The 22,750-nt window shown below is 36.5% G+C and overlaps 1 protein-coding gene across 4 annotated transcripts in view; it reads left to right on the top strand.

Annotated features, from left to right (window-relative positions):
- The window catches only part of BRDT (bromodomain testis associated), an 80,250-nt gene that overhangs the window by 9,034 nt on the left and 48,466 nt on the right, over positions 1–22,750 (top strand). For 3 of the 4 annotated variants that reach the window (XM_047873434.1, XM_047873435.1, XM_047873436.1), the window contains exons 3-9: positions 2,518–2,658; positions 2,821–3,060; positions 3,852–3,989; positions 8,408–8,522; positions 13,623–13,792; positions 14,410–14,763; positions 19,761–19,889. In XM_047873434.1, coding sequence (XP_047729390.1) covers positions 2,872–3,060; positions 3,852–3,989; positions 8,408–8,522; positions 13,623–13,792; positions 14,410–14,763; positions 19,761–19,889 — 1,095 coding nt within the window. In that variant the 5' untranslated portion in view covers positions 2,518–2,658; positions 2,821–2,871. The remainder of the gene's footprint in view (positions 1–2,517; positions 2,659–2,820; positions 3,061–3,851; positions 3,990–8,407; positions 8,523–13,622; positions 13,793–14,409; positions 14,764–19,760; positions 19,890–22,750) is intronic. The other variant, XM_047873437.1, reaches the window with a different exon arrangement.

The following is a 22,750-nucleotide window of genomic DNA, read 5'->3' as shown; positions in this document are numbered from 1 at the left end:
TATGTAAAGGTCAAAAGCAGTCACAATCTATGGGAAAGAAGTTATCTTAGTGGTTATCTTTGTGAAAAAGAGGGTCTAGTAATTGGGACACTCCAAAGATAGGTTAACTTTAAATAATTGCAAAACAGAATCAGTTTCAGTTGTAACACTAGACTATCCCCTTTGTTAATAACATTAATGGTTGTAGTCCATGGGCACCTGGGTGGATAAGTCAGTTAAGCCTCTGACTTTAGCTCAGGTATGATCTCGTGGTTCACAAGCTCGAGCCCTGTGTCAGGCTCTGCTGACAGCTCAGAGCTTGGAGCCTACTTCACATTTTGTGTCTCCCTCTCTGCCCCTCCCCAGCTTATGCTGTCTCTCTCAAAAATAAAAACATTAGGGGCGCCTGGGTGGCGCAGTCGGTTAAGCGTCCGACTTCAGCCAGGTCACGATCTCGCGGTCCGTGAGTTCGAGCCCCGCGTCGGGCTCTGGGCTGATGGCTCGGAGCCTGGAGCCTGTTTCCGATTTCTGTGTCTCCCTCTCTCTCTGCCCCTCCCCCGTTCATGCTCTGTCTCTCTCTGTCCCAAAAATAAATAAAAAACGTTGAAAAAAAAAAATTAAAAAAAAAAATAAATAAAAACATTAAAAAAAATTTTTTTTTTAAAGTTCACATTTGTATGACATGAGAAGAGTGTAATGAAGTGAAATAAATTATAAGATTGTTAATCGCCTCCCAAGTTAATTCACTTCAGTGTAGTGGTTCTTAATCCTGGCTATACATCACAAGCACTGGGGATCTGTAAAGAGTAAACTGATTTGCAAGCCCTGTCTCCAAGGGGCCTGGGCATTTGTCACTGGTATTTTTAAAATGATCCACAACACCTCACACCCATTATAATGGCTGGTAATTAAAAAAATAAAATTAGGGGTGCCTGGGTGGCTCAGTCGGTTGAGCGTCCGACTTCGGTTCAGGTCACGTTCTCACGGTCCGTGGGTTCGAGCCCCGTGTCGGGCTCTGGGCTGATGGCTCAGAGCCTGGAGCCTGCTTCCGATTCTGTGTCTCCCTCCCTCTGCCCCTCCCCCGTTCATGCTCTGTCTCTCTCTGTCTCAAAAATAAATAAACGTTAAAAAAAATTTTTTTTAGTAAAAAAAATAAAATTAAATAAAAGTGTTGTGAAGAGGTGGAGAAAATTGGAACCCTGTAGACTGTTGATGGGAATGTAAAATATTGCTGGTGCTATGGAAAACAGTATGGGACTACTCAAAAAAAAAAAAAAATTACCATGTGGTCCAGCAGTTCTCACTTCTTCATTTCTGGGGTGTATCCATAAGAAATGAAGGCAGGGTCTTGAAGAGATAACTATACACCCATGTTTATAGCAGTATTCATAATAGCCAAGAGGTGGAAGCTAACCAAGTGTCTGTTGAGGAAATGAATGGATACACAGAATGTGACATACAGATAATTAAATATTGAACTTTATAAAATGAAGGAAGTTCTGACATGCTACAATATAGATTAATCTTGAGGACATTATACTAAGACAAATATTATATGATTCCACTTAGATACCTAGAGTAGTTAAATTCGTAGAAACAGGATGGTGGTTGCCAGGGGATGGGGTGAACAGAGAATGAGGAGTTATTTAATAGGTATAGAGTTTCAGTTTTGCAAGATGAAAAGGTTCTAAAGATTAGTTGCTCAAAAATGAGTATACTTAATACCACTGAACTGTACACTTAAAAATAGTTAAAATGGTAAATTTTATGTATTTTATCACAATTTCTTTAAAAAGATCCAGAAGTGATTAATACGTGGTTGAGAACTAACACTGCTTTAATTTTTTTTTTTTACATTTATTTTTGAGGAACAGTGAGACAAAGTGTGAGTGGGGGAGGGGCAGAGAGAGAAGGAGACACAGAATCCAATGCAGGCTCCAGGTTCTGAGCAAGCAGTCAGCACAGAGCCTGATGCGGGGCTCGAACCCATGAACTGTGAGATCATGACCTGAGCTGAAGTCGGACGCTCAACCGACTGAGCCACCCAGGTGCCCCTAACTAACACTGCTTTAATGCAAACAAATACACTGGCTAAATCTAACACTGTTCTAAAAAAATGGACAATTTATTTAAACTTGCTTTTTGTTTCATTGATGTACTTCATAGTACCTTTGCTCTTTTATCCTTAAAGTAATAATGCTGTGTAGGAATTTTAGATATTGTCTTACTGAAATACGAAGTTTTACTTTAGATATAGTAATATGCACTAAAGACTAGCATTTTAATATGTGTCATATTTCTTTCTAATAGGTTTTAAAAGGCACACTTTAGAGGTGCCTGGCTGGTTCACTCTGTTGGAGCATGTGACTCTTGATCTCAGGGTCATGAATTCAAGCCCCACGTTGGGCATGGAGCCTACTTAAAAAAAAATAAATCACTTAAATTAGCCAGAAAAATCCTTTATTTTGCCTTTCTTCTTTCACTGAATTAATAATTGTAGAGTAACTATAAACATTCCTGTTAATTCTTTTTTACCAGGAACTTACAGACTTTTCCTGTTAAGACCTCAGTTTGTGTTTTAGAAAGGCAGAAGAAATACTGTGAAATTTTAAATACCTTAAATCATCCAAAACTAAGGCATACATAATGAAAGAACTCTTAGTACTTACATAGAAAAAGGTTTGTATTTGTGTAAAAATGGATTCATTTATCATTTGGCTTTTTTGTCTTAATCATGATGTACTGCAAAATATAATACCACTCTTTAACCCTTTTTAGTTCCTATAGAAACTATATTAAATGTGCTTTGAAAGTAACTTAGTTTTGTATTTGTGTTTTAAGGACGTGTATTTGTAGGCAACATTGTACTATCAGTGTTTGACGCAGTTAAGAATGTCTCTGTCAAGTCGACAAACAGCAATTGTTAACCCTCCACCACCAGAATATGTAAATACTAAGAAAAATGGGCGATTGACAAATCAACTGCAGTATCTACAAAAAGTTGTCCTGAAGGCTTTATGGAGGCATAATTTTTCCTGGCCTTTTCAGCAGCCTGTCGATGCTGTGAAACTAAAGTTGCCTGTAAGTGTGTCCTATGATTATGTTAACTGTAAAAGAAAAATCACATAAATCTCTAAAAGAAATAAACTAGTCTTTAATATTATAAAATATCTTTAATAAAGACGATTTATTCCGTACCACTGAAGAATTTCCCAATGAGCATTTTTTTTAAATGACAAAGCTCATTTTTCTAAGCATTAATTCTTATTTTAACAGTTTATAGTAAATTATAGTTAATGCTTTCTTGTTACAGAATGTGTCACTTTTTTTTGAATGTGTCGTTTGACCTTTTGATGCAAGGTTGTCATGAATGTCACCTTCTCCATGAAGTTGCTCTTGACACTTCTTGTCTTAGAAGCATCATACATAAGACTTAGAGGCATCATACATAGAATTCAATTTTAGGTCTTCTGTTAGGAATTTTTAGCCATCTGGTAACAGAACGGTTAAGTAATTTGTTAAGTAGTAAACCATGGCACTGGGATTATACTCTGGGTCTGTCATACTTCCTAAATTCTAGGTTTTTCTTCACGCCTTTCACTTTTTATTTTCCAGGATAGTTCTACTCTTATGTTCTTGTCTTTGTTAGTCTTATTTGTTGTTTATTTTTTTTTTCTGAAGAAAAATGCCATGGCAGTCAGCTTTGTTTCTCATCACAAAAGTTTTGTTTTCTAGATCATAGCCTTTTAAAGGTAATCAATTGCTCTTTCTAGTTACACGTATATAGCTTCTTAAATTTCTTTGTGTACCAATAGTTGTAATGAATTTGTTCTTACTACTAACATTTAGAATTTTTTTCATGAAAACCACAGGATTATTACACCATTATAAAAACCCCAATGGATTTAAATACAATTAAGAAGCGCTTAGAACATAAATATTATATGAAGGCTTCAGAGTGTATAGAAGACTTCAACATAATGTTCTCAAATTGCTATTTATACAACAAGGTATGTAAGGTTTATGTTATACTTGATTATTTTTTTGGTCTTACATATAGAGGATGTGAATAAAAAGTGTGCTGATTTCAGTTTTCATACCTTGATTTGGGGTATTTTACTTTTTTTTTTTTATTTAAAAAAATTTTTTTAACGTTTATTTGTTTTTGAGACAGAGAGAGACAGAGCATGAACGGGGGAGGGTCAAAGAGAGGGAGACACAGAATCTGAAACAGGCTCCAGGCTCTGAGCTGTCAGCACAGAGCCGGACGCGGGGCTTGAACTCACAGACCGCGAGATCATGACCTGAGCCAAAGCGAGATCATGACCTGAGCCGAAGTTGGATGCTTAACTGACTGAACCACCCAGGCGCCCCTGGGGTATTTTACATATTTTTAAGGATGGGGTGTTTTTTTTGCTGGATTTCATAATTTTCAAGTATCGATATTTTTTCACGATCTATTTGCCGTAATTTTGCCTGAATACCTGTAATGGTTTTTATGTTTTCTTTTTTTTTTCATTTTTTGAAATGTTTATTGATTTATTTGGAAAGAGAGGGAGCATGTGTGTGAATGGGAGGGGGGCAGAGAGGGAGGGAGAAATTCCCAAGCTGACTCCAACATGGGACTTGTCAGTGCAGAGCCCAACATGGGACTTGATCTCACAGACCATGAGAACAGAACCTGAGCCAAAATGCCAATGATAGCTGGTTTCTGTGAATAAAGTATCATTTATGTGTTCTTTACCATACTTCTGCCATTTCAGTTATAAATGATAAACCAATCTAAGTTAAATGTTCATGGTATGGATTCAAACAAATTACATACATCTAAACTTCATGACATGGCAAGTTAACCTAAAGATACTGTGTTCTATTCCAGTAGTAGTGTTTGCGTTTGTGTTGATGCATTTGCTTGTCTGATACTGTATGTGGACATTTTGACCCTAATTTTCACTTTTGCTTTCATCCGTAAAACTGGATTTGTGTATTAAGCTTTTTCTCCATATAGTATTCCTGTTTCCTAGAGTACTGCATCCTTTTTAAGCTGTTCCATATCTAAATATTTTAAAACTTGCATCCCATTTACTCAAAGTCACTAGTGATGCTGAAATGTAATAGAAATTTGGTTCCCAAACTATCAGTGCCACCTTAAATTTAAGACTCTTAACAAGAACCGTATGATCCTCTCAATAGATGCAGAGAAAACATTTGACAAAATACAGCATCCTTTCTTGATAAAAACCATCAAGAAAGTAGGGATAGAAGGAGTATACCTCGAGATCATAAAAGCCATATATGAATGACCCAATGCTAATATCATCCTCAATGGGAAAAAACTAAAAGCTTTCCCCTAAGGTCAGGAACAAGACAGGGATGTCCACTCTCACCACTGTTATTCAACATAGTATTGGAAGTCTTAGTCTCTGCAATCAGAAAACACAAATAAAAGGCATCCAAGTCGGCCAGGAGGAGACCAAACTTTCACTCTTCACAGATGACATGATAGTCTATATGGAAAACCCAAAAGATTCCACCAAAACCTGCTAGAACTGATCCATGAATTCAGCAAAGTCTCAGGATATAAAATCAACGCACAGAAATCAGTTGCATTCATATACACCAACAATGAAGCGATAGAAAGAGAAATCAAGGAATCGATCCCATTTAGAGTTGCACCAAAACCCATAAAATACTAGGAATAAATCCAACCAAAGAGATGAAAAATCTATACACTGAAAACTATAGAAAGCTTATGAAAGAAATTGAAGAAGTCACAAAAAAATGGAAAAAGATTCCATGCTCCTGGATAGGAAGAACAAATATTGTTAAAATGTCAATACTACCTAAAGCAATCTACATATTCAGTGCAATCCCTATCAAACCAGCATTTTTCACAGAGCTAGAACAAATAATCCTAAAATTTTTATGGAACCAGAAAAGACCCCAAATAGCCAAAGCAATCTTGACAAAGAAAACCAAAGCAGGAGGCATCACAATCCCAGACTCCAGACTTCAAGCTATACTACAAAGCTGTAATCATCAAGACAGTATGGTACTGGCACAAGAACAGACACTCAGATCAATTGAACAGAATAGAGAACCCAGAATTGGACCCACAAATGTATGGTCAACTAATATTTGACAAAGCAGGAAAGAATATCCAATGGAATAAAGACAGCCTCTTTAGCAAATGGTGCTGGGATAATTAGACGGCAACATGAAGAAGAATGAAACTAGACCACTTTCTTACATCATTCACAAAAATAAACTCAAAATGGATGAAAGACCTCAATGTAAGACAGGAAGCCATCAAAATCCTCAAGGAGAAAGCAGACAAAAACCTCTTTGATCTTGGGCACAGCAACTTCTTACTCAACACATCTCTGGAGGCAAGGGAAACAAAAGCAAACATGAACTACTGGGACCTCATCAAAATAAAAAGCTTCTGCACAGCAAAGGAAACAGTCAGCAAAACTAAAAGGCAACCGACAGAATGGGGGAAGATATTTGCAAATGACATATCAGATAAAGGGTTAGTATCCAAAATCTATAAAGAACTTAACAAACTCAACACCCAAGAAACAAATAATGCAGTGAAGAAATGGGCAAAAGACATGAATAGACACTTCTTCAAGGAAGACATCCAGATGGCCAACCGACACATGAAAAAATGCTCAACATCACTCATCATCAGGGAAATACAAATCAAAACCACAATGAGACACCACCTTACCCCTGCCAGAATGGCTAGCATTAACAACTGAGGCAACAACAGATGTTGGCGAGGACACGGAGAAAGAGGATCTCTTTTGCATTGTTGGTGGCAGTGCAAGCTGGTGCAGCCACTCTGGAAAACAGTATGGAGGTTCCTCAAAAAACTGAAAATAGAACTACCCTACGACCCAGCAATTACACTACTAGGCATTTATCCATGGGATACAGGTATGCTGTTTCGAAGGGACACATGCATCCCATGTTTATAGCAGTACTATCAACAATAGCCAAAGTATGGTAAGAGCCCAAATGTCCATCGGTGGATGAATGGATAAAGAAGATGTGGCATATATATATATATATATATATATATATATATATATATGTGTGTGTGTGTGTGTGTGTGTATATATGTGTGTGTGTGTATATATATATATATATACACGCACACACATACACACACAATGGAGTATTACTCGGCAATCAAAAAGAATGAAATCTTGCCATTTGCAACTACGTGGATGGAACTGGAGGGTATTATGCTAAGTGAAATTAGAGAAAGACAAAAACCATATGATTTCACTCCTATGAGGACTTTAAGATACAAAACAGATGAACATAAGGAAAGGGAAATAAAAATAATATGAAAACAGGGAGGGGGACAAAACGTAAGAGACTCATAAATATGGAGAACAAACTGAGGATTACTGGAGGGGTTGTGGGAAGGGGGATGGGCTAAATGGGTAAGGGGCATTAAGGAATCTACTCCTGAAATCATTGTTGCACTATATGTTAACTAATTTGGATGTAAATTTTAAAAAATTAAAAATAAAATCAAAAATAAACAAAATAATAAAAATAAAATTAAAAATTTAAGACTCTTAGTCAATATGAATTTTTTTAAAAAATCAGAACCAATGGTATTCTGAAAGTGCCATTGGAAACTTCATTTTAATTTAACAATGTCAAGTGTATTTTTACATTTAACATATTAAAATGAAGTTCAGTAATTTTCCTGACATACTTAACTCGAAGTCAGTGTTCTCTGCTTTAGGCTTTTTATCAGTAGTGAGTAAAGCAAGTGGAAGACTTCCAAGCAGGTAGTTAAGATTTAAAAACTGAAAGAAAAAAAAGGGGGCGGCTGGATGGCTCAGTCATTTAAGTGACCAACTCTTGATTTTGGCTCAGGTCAGGCTCAGGTCACCCTGGGATTCTGCTGAGGGTGGAGCCTGTTTGGGAGTCTTTCTCTCCCTGCCTCTTTGTCCCTCCCAGCTTGCGCCCATGCACACATGCTCTCAGAATAAATTTTAAAAAAAGATTTAAAAACTAAATTAGCTCTGCAGTCTCATTTTATCACTTATAGTTAATTGAAAACAATCACATCAAGTCAAGTCATGTACTTTGCACAGCCATGAATATATTTTAACTTATTTGTGAGGTAGAAATTTTAATTTCTAAAACCTTTCTGTATTAGTAGGATTGGTTGGATTGTAATCCTCTATTACTCATAAAGGCTACCTGGGTTATTTTTAGAAGTTACATGTTACATTCTAACGTGACTTGTTAGAATTTAAAATATGAGCCGCTGCACTATTTTGTAAACTTAATTTAGAAGCAATAAATACTGTTTAGTAAATACTAAGAGTACTGTGTCACTGTCTTCTCTAAGGTAGCCTGAATTGTTGATCATGTTGTAATCTTATATATTTTCTAGCCTGGAGATGACATTGTTCTTATGGCACAAGCCCTAGAGAAGTTGTTTAGGCAGAAATTATCTCAGATGCCACAAGAAGAACAAATTATACGTGGTAAGGAAAGAATAAAGAAAGGTAAGACAGAAAAGTTTTATGTTCTCTTTCTTTCTCTGTGTTTTATATTATATGAATGTGTACATGTGCATGTATAAATATAATGACTAGAACTAAATAAATCCCTCAAAGGAGATAGGCAATCCGAAGTCCTTCTATATCCTATTTATTTGTATAAGGTGTCCATTTAAACAGTAAGGCAAACTTTGAAAACAAGGATGGCTATCATAAAAGATTAGAGAGGATTGTCTCGATTATGGCCTTGGAGTCTGAGATTTCCTATAGCACAGTGCCATTCACATAGTAAGCACCCCATAAATTTATTAGTATTTTTAGTGGATCTTGTATCTGTGCTACACTAATAAGAGGGCAAAAATTTTCAATGTTCCTTGTACCAAAGATCCCATAGCTAAGAAAGAAATGTTACTGTTGTGTCTGAGGATTCTCCTATCTTTTAATTCAAAACATACAAACAAACTTTAGAGGGAAATATTTTACAGCTAATAATCATAATATTTAAGTATGGAGTTACAAAACTAATCTTAGGTATTCAGTTGGATTTATGGTAGAGGTTAACCAAAGTTGTCATAGATGAAATGTTGGTTTATTTTTAGATCACTGCAGGTGTACATTTTGGCTAAGTTTCTTAATCACCATTCCATGTTAGTTTCTTCATGTGTAATATCAGGAAAATATTTAGCTTTTGTGTTTGTAAAGTATATAGTTAAGTGGCTGGGATATAGGAGACTTATACCACTATAAGATTGTTTTAATTGATAATAATGTGTGCTTTTTTCCTTGTTGTTGATAGATCTTTAAGATGGGTCATGACTTAAAGCTTTACCCAATCCTGTGAGATACTCACTGTTTATTAAAGTTATTATTTGATTCTCACCTTTGGAAAAGGTTGTTCTTAAGTCTGACAGTAAATGGCCTAGGGTTCTGCAAGAGTATATCAGTATGCCATTTAAATTGTTAAAGCAAAGTGATAATTATTGCTGACTTAAATTATCAAGCATGGTAAAAATTATTTATCTTTAGAATGCTTCCCTTAAAAAATATTTAATACTTTCTTGGTGGTTAAGTTGTAGCTACTTGTTTCAGATGCTCAGATTATTGCTAAAAGCATAAGATTCCGTCAGACAAAAGTTCTTTGACTTTGTTTTTCTGTCATTAATGTATTTGGATGTTTGTCACTTAAAATGCACATATTGTGATGGTTACAAAGATGTATAACCAACCTAACTCTCAGCTTCAATTTACATTTTAGTTAGAAATAAAACTTAAAAAAAAAATAAGACATGCATTATAATAGATGTCAGATGAAATTACACATAGTATGTGCTATAGTCCAAAAGAGTAAGAAATTCACACTGGCAAAGCTGGGGAAGGCTTTAGGGGTGACAGAAGCTGAGTTTGGTCTTGAAGGATTGGTAGAATTTCCAAATAACTTTTTTTAGGAGTTTTCTACTGCCAGAGTCATGTCATTTTTATGCACAGTGGTGGGGAAATTGTCATATGATAGCCAAATAATGTAGTTATCTGTTGATACATTATGGCAAAGAAGAAATTTAAATTTAGTACATTAAACTGAATTGATAGATGAAATACTTGAGTAACTTTTAGGTGCCACCACACTGGTCAGCATTCTTGAGATATATCAAACAAAACAAAAACTTTTGCCATCTTGGAGTTTACATCGTAGTAGGAAAAGAGAGGTAAACAAACATGATGGGTTCAGAGTGGGCCTCATTAAGAAGTTAAGATTTGAACAAAGAAGAACATTCCAGGCAGGGGGATCAGCTAGAGCAAAGGTCTATAAAAGGATCCTTTCCCTCTCTGTCACTTTGGGCCATTGCCTTCATGAGCTGGATCAGTCTTCATGTGACAATATTTAAGTAATATTTTTCTATTCTCATTTTACTTGATCTTAATCAGTATTTGCTTTAGTAGGCTACTGTCTCTTTCTTGAAATGCCTTTATTCTTTGTGCACACTCTAGTTGTGTGAGCTTACTTCCCATTCTGTAGTCCTCTTGGCATTATCATTCTTTTCTAAATACTGAAAACAAACTATTTTTTTTGAGAGGGAGAGAGCAGGGGAGGGGCAGAGAGAGAAGGAGAAAGAGAATCCCAAGCAGGCTTTGCACTCTTAGTGCATGGGGCTCGACATGGAGCTCAAACTCACGAACCATGAGATCATGTCCTGAGCTGAAATCAAGAGTCAGACGCTTAACTGACTGAACCACCCTGGTGCCCCTATTCTTCTCTATTCAATTTCTAAAGTATTGGGGTTTTCTTTTCAGGGCTTGATATTAGTTATCCTTTTTCTAAATTCCATCTGTATGCTATTAATCCTCAAATCTATATCTCTAACACAGTCCTCCCTGAGAAACCAATTATTATCTTCAAGTCACTGGACATTTCCACTTGGATGTCTTATACACATCTCTCATTTACCTTGCTTATAGTTAAACACTGAACTTCTTAGGTTATTCTGTATAACAGAAAATGGTACTAATAAACAGTTATTCAAGCCAGAATAGAAGTTGTTCTTGATTCCTTCCTTCTTTGATTCTTTCTCCCCTTCTGTTCATTAGTAATCATTTGAATTCAATCCTAAGATTGTTTTTGCAATAATACTAACTTGGGCTACAATCTTCTTAGCCCCTGTGATCTTGATTGTTCTGTGTTCTCTACACAATAGCAAAAGTAGTCTTTTATTTTTATTTATTTTTAAGTTTATTTATTTTGAGAGAGAGAGCATGAGCAGGGGAGGAGTAGAGAGGAGGGGAGAGAGAATCATAAACAGGCTCCACCATCAACACAGAGTCTGATGTGGGGCTTGAACCCATGAGCCACGAGATCATGACCTGAGCTGAAACCAAGAGTCGGACGCTTGACTGATTGAGCCACCCAGGTGCCCTGCAAAGGCAGTCTTTTAAAAATAAACTATACATCAAAAAATAAAAATACATCATTAACCTGCTTAAAACCTCCTCTATAGCTTCTCATATTAAAATAAAGTCTGAATTCCTACCGTGGCCTTTTGGGATTAAATCTTTGCCCATTTCTCTATTCTCATCCTGAACTACTTTCATCTCACTCATTGAAGTTTTCCCTACTGATTGTCTTGGAATACAGTTTTACTGCCACCCCATTCTCTGGCTGGTTACTTCTTTCCAGTAACATCTGAATTGATACCTCTTCAAAGAGACTTCTTTGGCTATCTTCTTTATAGTAGGTCTCTGTCTTTTGTCAGTACTCCCATTTATTTCCTTTCTAGTGCTTAGCATCAATTGTAATCATTTTGATTACTTTTTTTTTCTATTTCTTATACTAGACAATATGGTCAACAAGGACAGAAACTCTCTATCTTGTTCATTATTGTGCCTGAGCACTTAGAATGGTGGCCTGATACATAATAAGCATACAATAAATATCCATTGAGTCCTCTTATGTCCCAAGTACTGTATTAGGCACAAGGGATATTGTAGAGATCAAAACAAAGTTCCTTTCCCCCACAGAGCTTTTTGTTTTTGTTGAGGAAATTGGTAACACTAAGTAAATGTAAGTATTTCTCATTATACTTATCTGTTTAGCTCCTGAGTTCAAAGAGCCACAGTTGGAATATCAAAAGATAGGAGGTTATCTCAGTCTCTTTGGTTCCTAAGTTTTAGTGAGTAATGAGAAATAAGAGATTGAGGAATACCAGCCCTGTCTTAAAATATATTCAAAAATATTTGGTTCCTGAGTTTGTTAAGAATTTGGAGGGTCGGGGATATCTATATATTCTATGTCAAATGTGATAAGGGCAAAGAAAAAAATAAGAATAAGAGAACAAGAAAGTGGTGGGAGTGGAAGGAGAAAGTTGTTCTATATAGGGTGGCTTGAGAAGGTAACATTTCAGCAAAGGCATGAAGGGAATGTTGGAGTGAGCTGATGAGGCTATCTCCTTACAGGCAGAGCAAATTGTCTGCTTATGCTTACCAAATTTGAGGACAGTAGGCCAGTAGGCTAAGTGAAATTAGTGAAGGGGTGGAGTGATAGGAAGTGCGGTTGGAAGGATGGCAGAGGTGGGGACGTGGGGGAGGAGCATAGGTAGAGAGATGACACAGGTCCTTACAAGGCATTGTAGGGACTTTGGCTTTTATTTGAAAAGAAAAGATTAGAAGTCATTGGGCATTGAGCAGAAGTGTCATGATCTTATTTGAATTTAAAATATCACTTCGAGGGCTATTTTGAGAACAGACTACAGGATGTAAAAGCAGAAGAAAGAAGGGCTCATAGGATACTACTGTAGAAATCCAGTTAAGAATTGATGTCTGGGACCAGGGTGATTACCACTTGTAATTGTAATCAGATTCTGGATAAGAAGATAGAGCCAAAAGAGTTTGCTGATGGATGGGGATATTGGGTTTGAACGACCGTGGAGTCAAAGATGACTCCAAGGTTTATGGCCTGAGTGATTAGAAGAAGGGAGTTACCGTAGCAGCCCTCTTGGTGTAGTGGGCAGCACATTAGTCTCATAGTCTGAAGAATGGAGTTACCTGGATACAAGGATGGGACTTTTGAAATAATAGATTTCAGAGCGATGTGATCCAAATGTCTTAAGTGTTGGTGTTCTCTGGGAACATACAAGGCAGAAGACCATACACAGTGGTTCCTTCGGCAGAGTCATCTGAAGGATGTATTGATAAGAAGATTATGTTCATATCTATTGTTTTGTGTTAACCAATGATGGGCTTTGTCATAGTTTTAAGGTTCTTGGATATTTATGCAGAGCATTCTGGAGACCTTACATAGTATTATGTAGTTTGTCTCCAGGATGTCTAAAATTTACTGAAGCTACTCACAGAGCTCTATTAGTGTAAATTTAAGCCAGGCACCTTTCTGAATAAAATTGATAAGTCTTCCATTAATATCAGGTTTGAAGTCTCTAGTATTATATCTAAATTGGTCTAACAAATGTTAGCAAGTACCTGTGGGAGGGTTTCAAAGGAGAATGGGAGTTTCCTGTGTTTATATTGCTAAAAAGCTGAACTAAGTGAATTAAAATAGAATACTAATAGAAAAATAGTTTTATATTTTACTCATATTTACTCTGGTTCACACTTTACTAGGGATTCAACATAATGTAGGAGTTCCTTCTGGTAAAGAAAAACAATCCCCAAAAGCACTGGACAAAGTATTTAAGCAGCAAGTGTCCTCTGTATTTCCTAAGACATCTATTTCTCCTTCAAACATGTCACAAGGTACTCTGTTCAACACTACCTCACAAACAGTGGCCCAAGTAAGTTTACTATGACTTTAAAATGTTTCAGTGTAAGGGATTGTTGTAATGACTAAACTGTTTTTTAAGTTGATCTGAAAATTGGTCTTCAGTATACCACAGTCAATCTTTGTGTACATTTTTTAACAGATCTACAATGTGAACCAAATTTTAGAGTTTTTTAGGTAGAATTTGAACTGGCTTATATATTTTTATATTAGTATCAGTTGCCCAACTACCTATTTTGTGTGTGTTATGTAACTTCTTTTGAATCATAACTTGATGGGTTGATAATTTAAAATTGTATACCGTAGCTGATTTCAGGTATTCAGAACTTGTTTTTGCATAACAGTGACTTTTACTGCTTCCCATCTCTCATTGATCTCAAAGGTTTGCATAAGACCATTCTTTGGGATGTAGGAAGAAAATATTTGAGCTATGAATTTACCTGTAGAAAAGAAATTAACTTTTACTAATATTTAATATATAGACGACATGGTACTGATAATTTTTTCCTTTTTTTTTTGTTTTTTTTTTGTTTTTTTTTTTTAACTGTAGGAGTAACCATCAAAAAAAGTTTGAAAACTGTTGCTGTGAATGTCACTTTAATTACAGTTGTTGTTATTGAATTGTTTCAGGTTACAAGGGGTGTGAAGAGGAAAGCAGATACCACGACTCCTACAACTTCAGTAGTTAAAGCAAGTGGTGAATCTTCCCCAACACTTGCAGAAAAAAAATCAGTGAAAATGCCACCTATGAAAGAAAATGTGCTGAAGACTGTTTTGCCGGATTCTCAGCAACTATGTAAAGTCATAAAGAGTGTTGAAGTGACCGAACAATTAAGGCACTGTAGTGAGATTCTTAAAGAAATGCTTGCAAAGAAACACTTGTCCTATGCATGGCCCTTTTATAATCCTGTTGATGTTAATGCTTTGGGGCTCCATAATTACTATGATATTGTGAAAAATCCAATGGATCTTGGAACTATTAAGGTAAATGTTTTCTTAATAGGAAGAACTTCTTTTCTTAATTATAAAATTATTCTTGTCGTTGTAAATTTTTTTTTCAAGTTAGTTAACATAGAGTGTAGTCTTGGCTTCAGGAGTAGAACCCAGTGATTCATCTCTTACATATGATATCCAGCGCTCATCCTGAAAAAGTGCCCTCCTTAATGTCCATCACCCATTTAACCCACCACCCCATTCCAGCAGCCCTTAGTTTGTTCTGTATTTGTAAGTCTCTTATAATTTGAAGCCCTCAGTGTTTTTATCTTATTTTTCCTTCCCTTCCCTTATGTCTGTTGTTTCTCATATTCCACATATGAGTGAAATCATGATATCTTTCTCTGACTTAATTTCGCTTAGCATAATACCCTCCAGTGCTATCCACATTGTTGCAAATGGCAAGATTTCATTCTTTTTCGTCACCGAGTAGTATTCCAGTGAGTGTGTGTGTGTGTGTGTGGAGAGAGAGAGACCATATCTTCTTAATCCATCAGTTGATGGAATTTTGGGCTTTCTCCATAATTTGGGTATTGTTGATAGTGCTGCTATAAACATTGTGGGTGCCATCTGCCCCTTTGAATCAGCATTTTTGTATCTTTTAGATGAATTCCTAGTAGTGCTATTGCTGGGTCATAGGGTAGTTCTATATTTAATTTTTTGAGGAACCTCCACAGTTTTCCAGAGTGGCTGCCCCAGTTTGTATTCCCACCGACAGTGCAAAAGGGTTCCCCTTTCTCCACATCCTCACCAATATCTGTTGTGTCCTGAGTTGTTAATTTTAACCATTCTGACTGGTGTGTGGTGCTATCGATGAGGTTGAGCATCTTTTCATGTGTCTATTAGCCATCTGGTTATCTTCTTTGGAAAAGTGTCTATTCATATCTTCTGCCCATTTCTTCACTGGATTATTTGTTTTTTGGCTGTTGAGTTTGGCAAGTTCTTTGTACAATTTGGATACTAACCCTTTATCTGATATGTCATTTGCAAATATCTTCTCCCATTCCATCAGTAGCCTTTTAGTTTTGTTGACTTTCCTTTGCTGTGCACAAGCCTTTTATCTTTATGAGGTCCCAGTAGTTCATTTTTGCTTTTATTTTCCTTGCCTCTGGAGACATATCAAGCAAGAAGTTGCTATGGGCTAGGTCAGAGAGGTTGCTGCCTGTTTTCTCCTATACGATTTTGATGGTTTCCTGTCTCACATTTAGATCTTTCATCCATTTTGAATTTACTTTTGTGTATGGTGTAAGAAAGTGGTCCAGTTTCATTCTTCTTCATGTTGCTGTCTAATTATCCCAGCACCATTTGCTAAAGAGACTGTCTTCTTTCCACTAGATACTCTTTCCTGCTTTGTGGAAGATTAGTTGGCCATATATTTGTGGGTCCATTTCTGGGTTCTCTATTCCATTGTTCTGTGTGTCTGTTTTTGTGCCGATACCATACTGTCTTGATGATTCTAGCTTTGTAATACAGGTTAAAGTGTGGGATTGTGATGCCTCCGATTTGGTTTTCTTTTTCAACATTACTTTGGCTATTTGGGGTCTTTTCTGGTTCCATACAAATTTTAGGATTGTTTGCTCTAGCTCTGTGAAGAATGTTGGTGTTATTTTGATAGGGATTGCACTGAGTGTGTAGATTGCTTTGGGTAGTATAGACCTTTTAACAATATTTGTTCTTTCTACATCACTGTCTTCCCACATTTTTCTTTATAAACAAAATGTTTAGGTGTATTTGAACACATAATGAAGTTATTATAATTTAAGCCCTGTAAGTTTGCTTGAGAAGTATCAGGAATATTCCTAAAATATTTTATAACCCCGGCACTTGATAGAACAATTCTCCTAAAAGCTGCTTCTTGATCTTTTCATTTTCTGTTCTCATATGGGCACACGGGTTGAGAAGTCTTACACCATTTACTTCTATTCTGAGGGGTAAGTTTTAAAACCTACTAATGGCACTTTGAGAATAATTGAGACTTTGTTTTCACATGTGAACCAAATACTAGTCTCTTTGAAAGTCAGAGGAATTGTTTTGGATGTGCCTTGTAAGTACCGTCTTTAAATTTTTTTTTTTTTATGTTTATTTATTCTTGAGACAGAGACAGAGTGTGAACAGGGGAGGGGCAGAGAGAGAGGGAAACACAGAATCTGAAACAGGCTCCAGGCTCTGAGCTGTCAGCACAGAGCCCGACATGGGGCTCAAACCCACCAACTGTGAGATCATGACCTAAGCCGAACTCGGACGCCCGACTGAGCCACCCAGGCACCCCAGTACCGTTTTTAAATATACACAAAAGCTAGGTTTGTATGGAGTTGACATATCTGAACTCCTCCTCTGACTTCTTGGTTTTATTTTAGCTAATGTTATCCAATCCCCAGTAACTTTGGTCTTATTGGAGGGAAGGAGCAACTTTATACATGTGAGAAAAGTAAGTGTGTGTGTGTGTGTGTGTGTGTGTGTGTGTGTGTTTTGTTTTTTAAATGCAACATACGAGTGAAATGATATGGTATTTGTCTCTCTGTCTTATTTTGCTTAGCATAATACCTTGTAGGTCCATCCATGTTGTTAGAGATGGCAAGATCTCATCCTTTTTTATGGCTGTGTGTGATATATGTGTGTGTATGTGAGTGTGTGACTGTCTGTGTGACATATTCTTTATCCATTCATCTGTTGATAAACACTGAGGTTGCATCCATACCTTGACTATGTAAATAACAGTGCAATAAACAGAGATGCATATATATTTTTTGATTTAGTGTTTTTGTTTCCTTATATGAATTATTTATATATCTCGGATATTAACCCCTTATCAGATGAATCATTTGCAAGTATCTTCTCCCATTCAGTTGGTTGCATTTTTGTTTTGTTGATGATATCCTTCATTGTGTAAAAGGTTTTTCATCTGATGTACTTTATTTTTGCTTTTGTTTCCCTTGCCTGAGGACACATCCAAAAAAATGTTGCTAAGGCCCATGTCCAAGAGATTACTGCCTGTGTTTTCTTCTAGGAGTTTTATGGTTTTATTTAGGTCTTTAATCCGTTTTTGAATTTTTGTGTATGGTGTACAAAATGTTTCAGTTTTCATTCTTCTGCATGTAGTGGTCCAGTTACCTCAGTACCATTTGAAGAGAGTCTATTCTCTACTGTATATTCTTGACTCCTTTGTCATAGATTGACTATGTAAGTGTGGGTTTATTTCTGGGCTCTCTCTATCCTGCTCCACTGATTTATGGGTCTATTTTTGTGTCAATACCACACTATTTTGATTATTATAGCTTGGTAGTATATTTTGAAATCTGGGATTGTGATTCCTCTAGCTTTGTTCATTTTTTTTTTTTACATTTATTTTTGAGAGAGAAATAGTGACAGTGTGAGTGGGGAGGGGCAGAGAGAAAGGGAGAGAGAGAATCCCAAGCAGGCTTTGCACTGTCAGCACAGAGCCCAATGCAGGGTTCGAACCCACAAAAATCGTGAGATCATGACTTGAGCTGAAACCAAGAGTCTGACACTTAACCAACTGAGCCACCCAGTCTTCCCGGTCCTCTTTCTTAAGATTGCCTTGGCTATTCAAGGTCTTTGTGGTTTAGGATTGTTTGTTCTAGTTCTATGAAAATTATGATTAGCATTTTCATCAGGATTGTATTGAATCTGTGGATTTCTTTGGGTGATATGGATATTTTAACAATATTCTTCAAATTTCTGAGCATGGTTTATCTTTTCATTTGTGAAAAGACATTTCTTTCATCAGTGTCTTATAATTTTCAAAGTAAAGGTCTTTCACTCTATTGGTGAAATTTATTTTTAGGGAATTTGTTTTTGTTTTTGCTTTTTGATGCAGTTATAAATAGGATTGTTTTTCTTAATTTTTCTTTCTGCTACTTCAGTATTAGCATATAGAGGCAGTATGTTTCTGTATATTAATTTTGTATCCTGCAACTTTACTGAATTCATTTATTCTTATAGTTCTTTGGTGGAGTTTTTAGGGTTTTCTGTATATAGTATCATGTCATATACAAATAGTGAGTTTTACTTTTTCTGTACCACTTTGAGTGCCTTTTACTTTTTCTTGTCTAGTTACTGTGGTTAGGATTTTCAGTACTATATTGAGTAAAAGTGGTGAGAATGGACATTCTTGTCTTTGTGGTCTTAAATGGAAAGCTTTAAGTTTTTCCTATTGAGTATGGTGTTAACTGGGTTTTTCATATATGGTCTTTATTATGTTGAGGTATGTTCTCTTTAAGCCCACTTTGTTGAGAGTTTTATCATGAAAAGATGTTGAAGTTTGTCAATTTTTTTCTGCATTTATTGAGATGGCCATATGGTTTTTATCCTTCATTTTGTTCACATGTTGTATAAGATTATTGAATCATCCTTGCATTCCTGGAGTAAATCCCATTTGCTCATGGTGAATGAATTTTGCTAATCTTCGTTAAGGATTTTTGCATCCGTATTCATCAGGGATATTGACCTGTAATTTTTGTTTGTTTGTTTTTGTTTTTGTCTTTCATTTATTTCAGCTTTGATCTTTTTTATTTCCTTCCTTTTACCAATTCTGTTCAATTTTTTACGTCTTTTCATTTTTAGGAGAATTTTAGTAAAAACCTTTCGTTTAGATGTTCAGGGTTCATTTAAGGAATTTATCTTTTCACCACTTTCCTAGGATCAAACTTGTCTATCCAAGATTACCTGGAAATGCACTGTTTTCCTGCTTTTGTGATTTTGTTTCTGTTTTTTGTTTTTGTTTTTGTTTTTACTTGGAATGTCCTCCTTCCTTATCTCTGCTTGTCAAAATTCATTGGATATTTTCAAAGTCAAAAAATACCAAAACAAATATAGCAGAATTTTTACATATGTCAAATTTGGAGGGTGGGTATCTGTTTCTGGTATTGTCTATGTTCTTCTGTTATTTGAACTATTTCGTAATGTAGGTGCTCAAATAATTTTTGAACTATGTTGTTTGTGAATCCTGTAATTTTTCCTTAATTTAGGGAAAAATGGACAACCAAGAATATAAAGATGCATATGAATTTGCGGCAGATGTTAGATTAATGTTCATGAATTGCTACAAGTACAATCCTCCAGACCATGAAGTAGTGACAATGGCAAGAACACTCCAGGTAAGTTGATAGGTGTGCTCTGAAAGTGAATTTCTTCTTTTTTTTTTTTAATTTTTTTTTAACATCAAATTTATTGTCAAATTGGTTTCCATACAACACACAGTGCTCATCCCAACAGGTGCCCTCCTCAGTACCCATCACCCACTGTCCCCTCCCTCCCACCCCCATCAACTCTCAGTTTGTTCTCAGTTTTTAACTCTCTTATGGTTTGGCTCCCTCCCTCTCTAACCTTTATTTATTCCTTCCCCTCCCCCATGGTCTTCTGTTAAGTTTCTCAGGATCCACATAAGAGTGAAAACATATGGTATCTGTCTTTCTCTGTATGACTTATTTCACTTAGCATAACACTCTCCAGTTCCATCCACGTTGCTAGAAAAGGCCATATTTCATTCTTTCTCATTGCCATGTAGTATTCCATTGTGTATATAAACCACAATTTTTTTTTTTTAATTTTTTTTTTTCAACATTTATTTATTTTTGGGACAGAGAGAGACAGAGCATGAACGGGGGAGGGGCAGAGAGAGAGGGAGACACAGAATCGGAAACAGGCTCCAGGCTCTGAGCCATCAGCCCTGAGCCTGACGCGGGGCTCGAACTCACGGACCGCGAGATCGTGACCTGGCTGAAGTCGGACGCTTAACCGACTGCGCCACCCAGGCGCCCCTACAATTTCTTTATCCATTAATCAGTTGATGGACATTTAGGCTCTTTCCATAATTTGGCTATTGTTGAAAGTGATGCTCTAAATATTGGGGTACAAGTGCCCCTATGCATCAGCACTCCTGTATCCCTTGGGTAAATTCCTAGCAGTGCTATTGCTGGGTTATAGCATAGATCCATTTTTAATTTTTTGAGGAACCTCCACACTTTTTGCCAGAGTGGCTGTACCAGTTTGCATTCCCACCAACAGTGCAAGAGGGTTCCCGTTTCTCCACATCCTCACCAGTATCTATAGTCTCCTGATTTGTTCATTTTGGCCACTCTGACTGGCGTGAGGTGGTATCTCAGTGTGGTTTTGATTTGTATTTCCCTGATGAGGAGCGACATTGAGCGTCTTTTGTTTGTCCAGAGCATCCAGGAGCGACTGGATTATTTGTTTTTCAGGTGTTGAGTTTGGGGAATTCTTTATAGATTTTGTATACTAGCCCTTTGTCCAATATGACATTTGCAAATATCTTTTCCCATTCCGTTGGTTGCCTTTTAGTTTGTTGATTATTTCCTTTGCAGTGCAGAAGCTTTTTATCTTCATGAGGTCCCAATAGTTCATTTTTGTTTTTAATTCCCTTGCCTTTGGGGATGTGTCAAGTAAATAATTGCTGCAGCTGAGGTCAGAGAGGTTTTTTCCTGCTTTCTCCTCTAGGGTTTTGATGGTTTCCTGTCTCACATTCAGGTCCTTTATCCATTTTGAATTTATTTTTGTGAATGGTGTAAGAAAGTGGTCTAGTTTCATTCTTCTGCATGTTGCTGTCCAGTTCTCCCTGCACCATTTGTTAGAGACTGTCTTTTTTATTGGGTATTCTTTCCTGCTTTGTCAAAGATTAGTTGGCCATACTTTTGTGGGTCTAATTCTGGAGTCTCTATTCTATTCCATTGGTCTATGTGTCTGTTTTTGTGCCAATACCATGCTGTCTTGATGATTACAGCTTTGTAGTAGAGGCTAAAGTCTGGGATTGTGGTGCCTCCCGCTTTGGTCTTCTTCAATATTACTTTGTTTATTCGTGGTCTTTTGTGGTTCCATACAAATTTTAGGATTGCTTGTTGTAGCTTCAAGAAGAATGCTGGTGCAATTTTGATTGGGATTGCATTGAATGTGTAGATAGTTTTGTGTAGTATTGACATTTTAACAATATTTATTCTTCCAATCAATGAGCACAGAATGTTTTTCCATTTCTATATATTGTCTTCAATTTCCTTCATAAGCTTTCTTAAATTTTCAGCATACAGATCTTTTACATCTTTGGTTAGGTTTATTCCTAGGTATTTTATGATTCTTGGTGCAATTGTGAATGGGATCAGTTTCTTTGTCTTTCTTTTGCTTCATTATTAGTGTATAAGAATGCAACTGCTTTCTGTGCATTGATTTTGTATCCTGTGACTTTGCTGAGTTCAGGTATGTTCTAGCAGACTTTTGGTGGAGTCTCTTGGGTTTTCCACATATAATATCACATCACCTGCAAAATGTGAAAGCTTGACTTCATTTTTGCCAATTTGGTGCCTTTGATTTCCTTTTGTTGTCTGATTGCTGATGCTAGAACTTCCAACACTATGTTAAACAACAGCGGTGAGAGTGGACATCCCTGTCGTGTTCCTGATCTCAGGGGGGAAGCTCTCAGTTTTTCCCCATTGAGGATGATATTAGCTGTGGGCTTTTCATAAATGGCTTTTATGATGTTTAAGTATTTTCCTTCTATCCCAACTTTCTTGAGGTTTTTATTAAGAAAGGATGCTGAATTTTGTCAAATGCTTTTTCTGCATCGATTGACAGGATCATATGGTTTTCTTTTCTTTTATTAATGTGATGTATCACATTGATTGATTTGCGAATGTTGAACCAGCCCTGCAGCCCAGGAATGAATCCCACTTGACCATGGTGAATAATTCTTTTTATATGCTGTTGAATTCAATTTGCTAGTGTCTTGTTGAGAATTTTTGCATCCATATTCATCATGGATATTGGCCTGTAGTTCTCTTTTTTTACTGGGTCTCTGTCTGGTTTGGGAATCAAAGTAATGCTGGCTTCATAGAATGGGTCTGGAAGTTTTCCTTCCCTTTCTATTTTTTGGAACAGCTTGGGAAGGATAAGTATTACCTCTGCTTTAAATGTCTGGTAGAATTCCCCAGGGAAGCCATCTGGTCTTGGA

This window comes from Prionailurus viverrinus, chromosome C1, assembly GCF_022837055.1.
Source record: "Prionailurus viverrinus isolate Anna chromosome C1, UM_Priviv_1.0, whole genome shotgun sequence".
Classification (NCBI taxonomy): Eukaryota; Metazoa; Chordata; class Mammalia; order Carnivora; family Felidae; genus Prionailurus; species Prionailurus viverrinus.
This window is presented reverse-complemented; position numbering and strand designations above follow the sequence as displayed.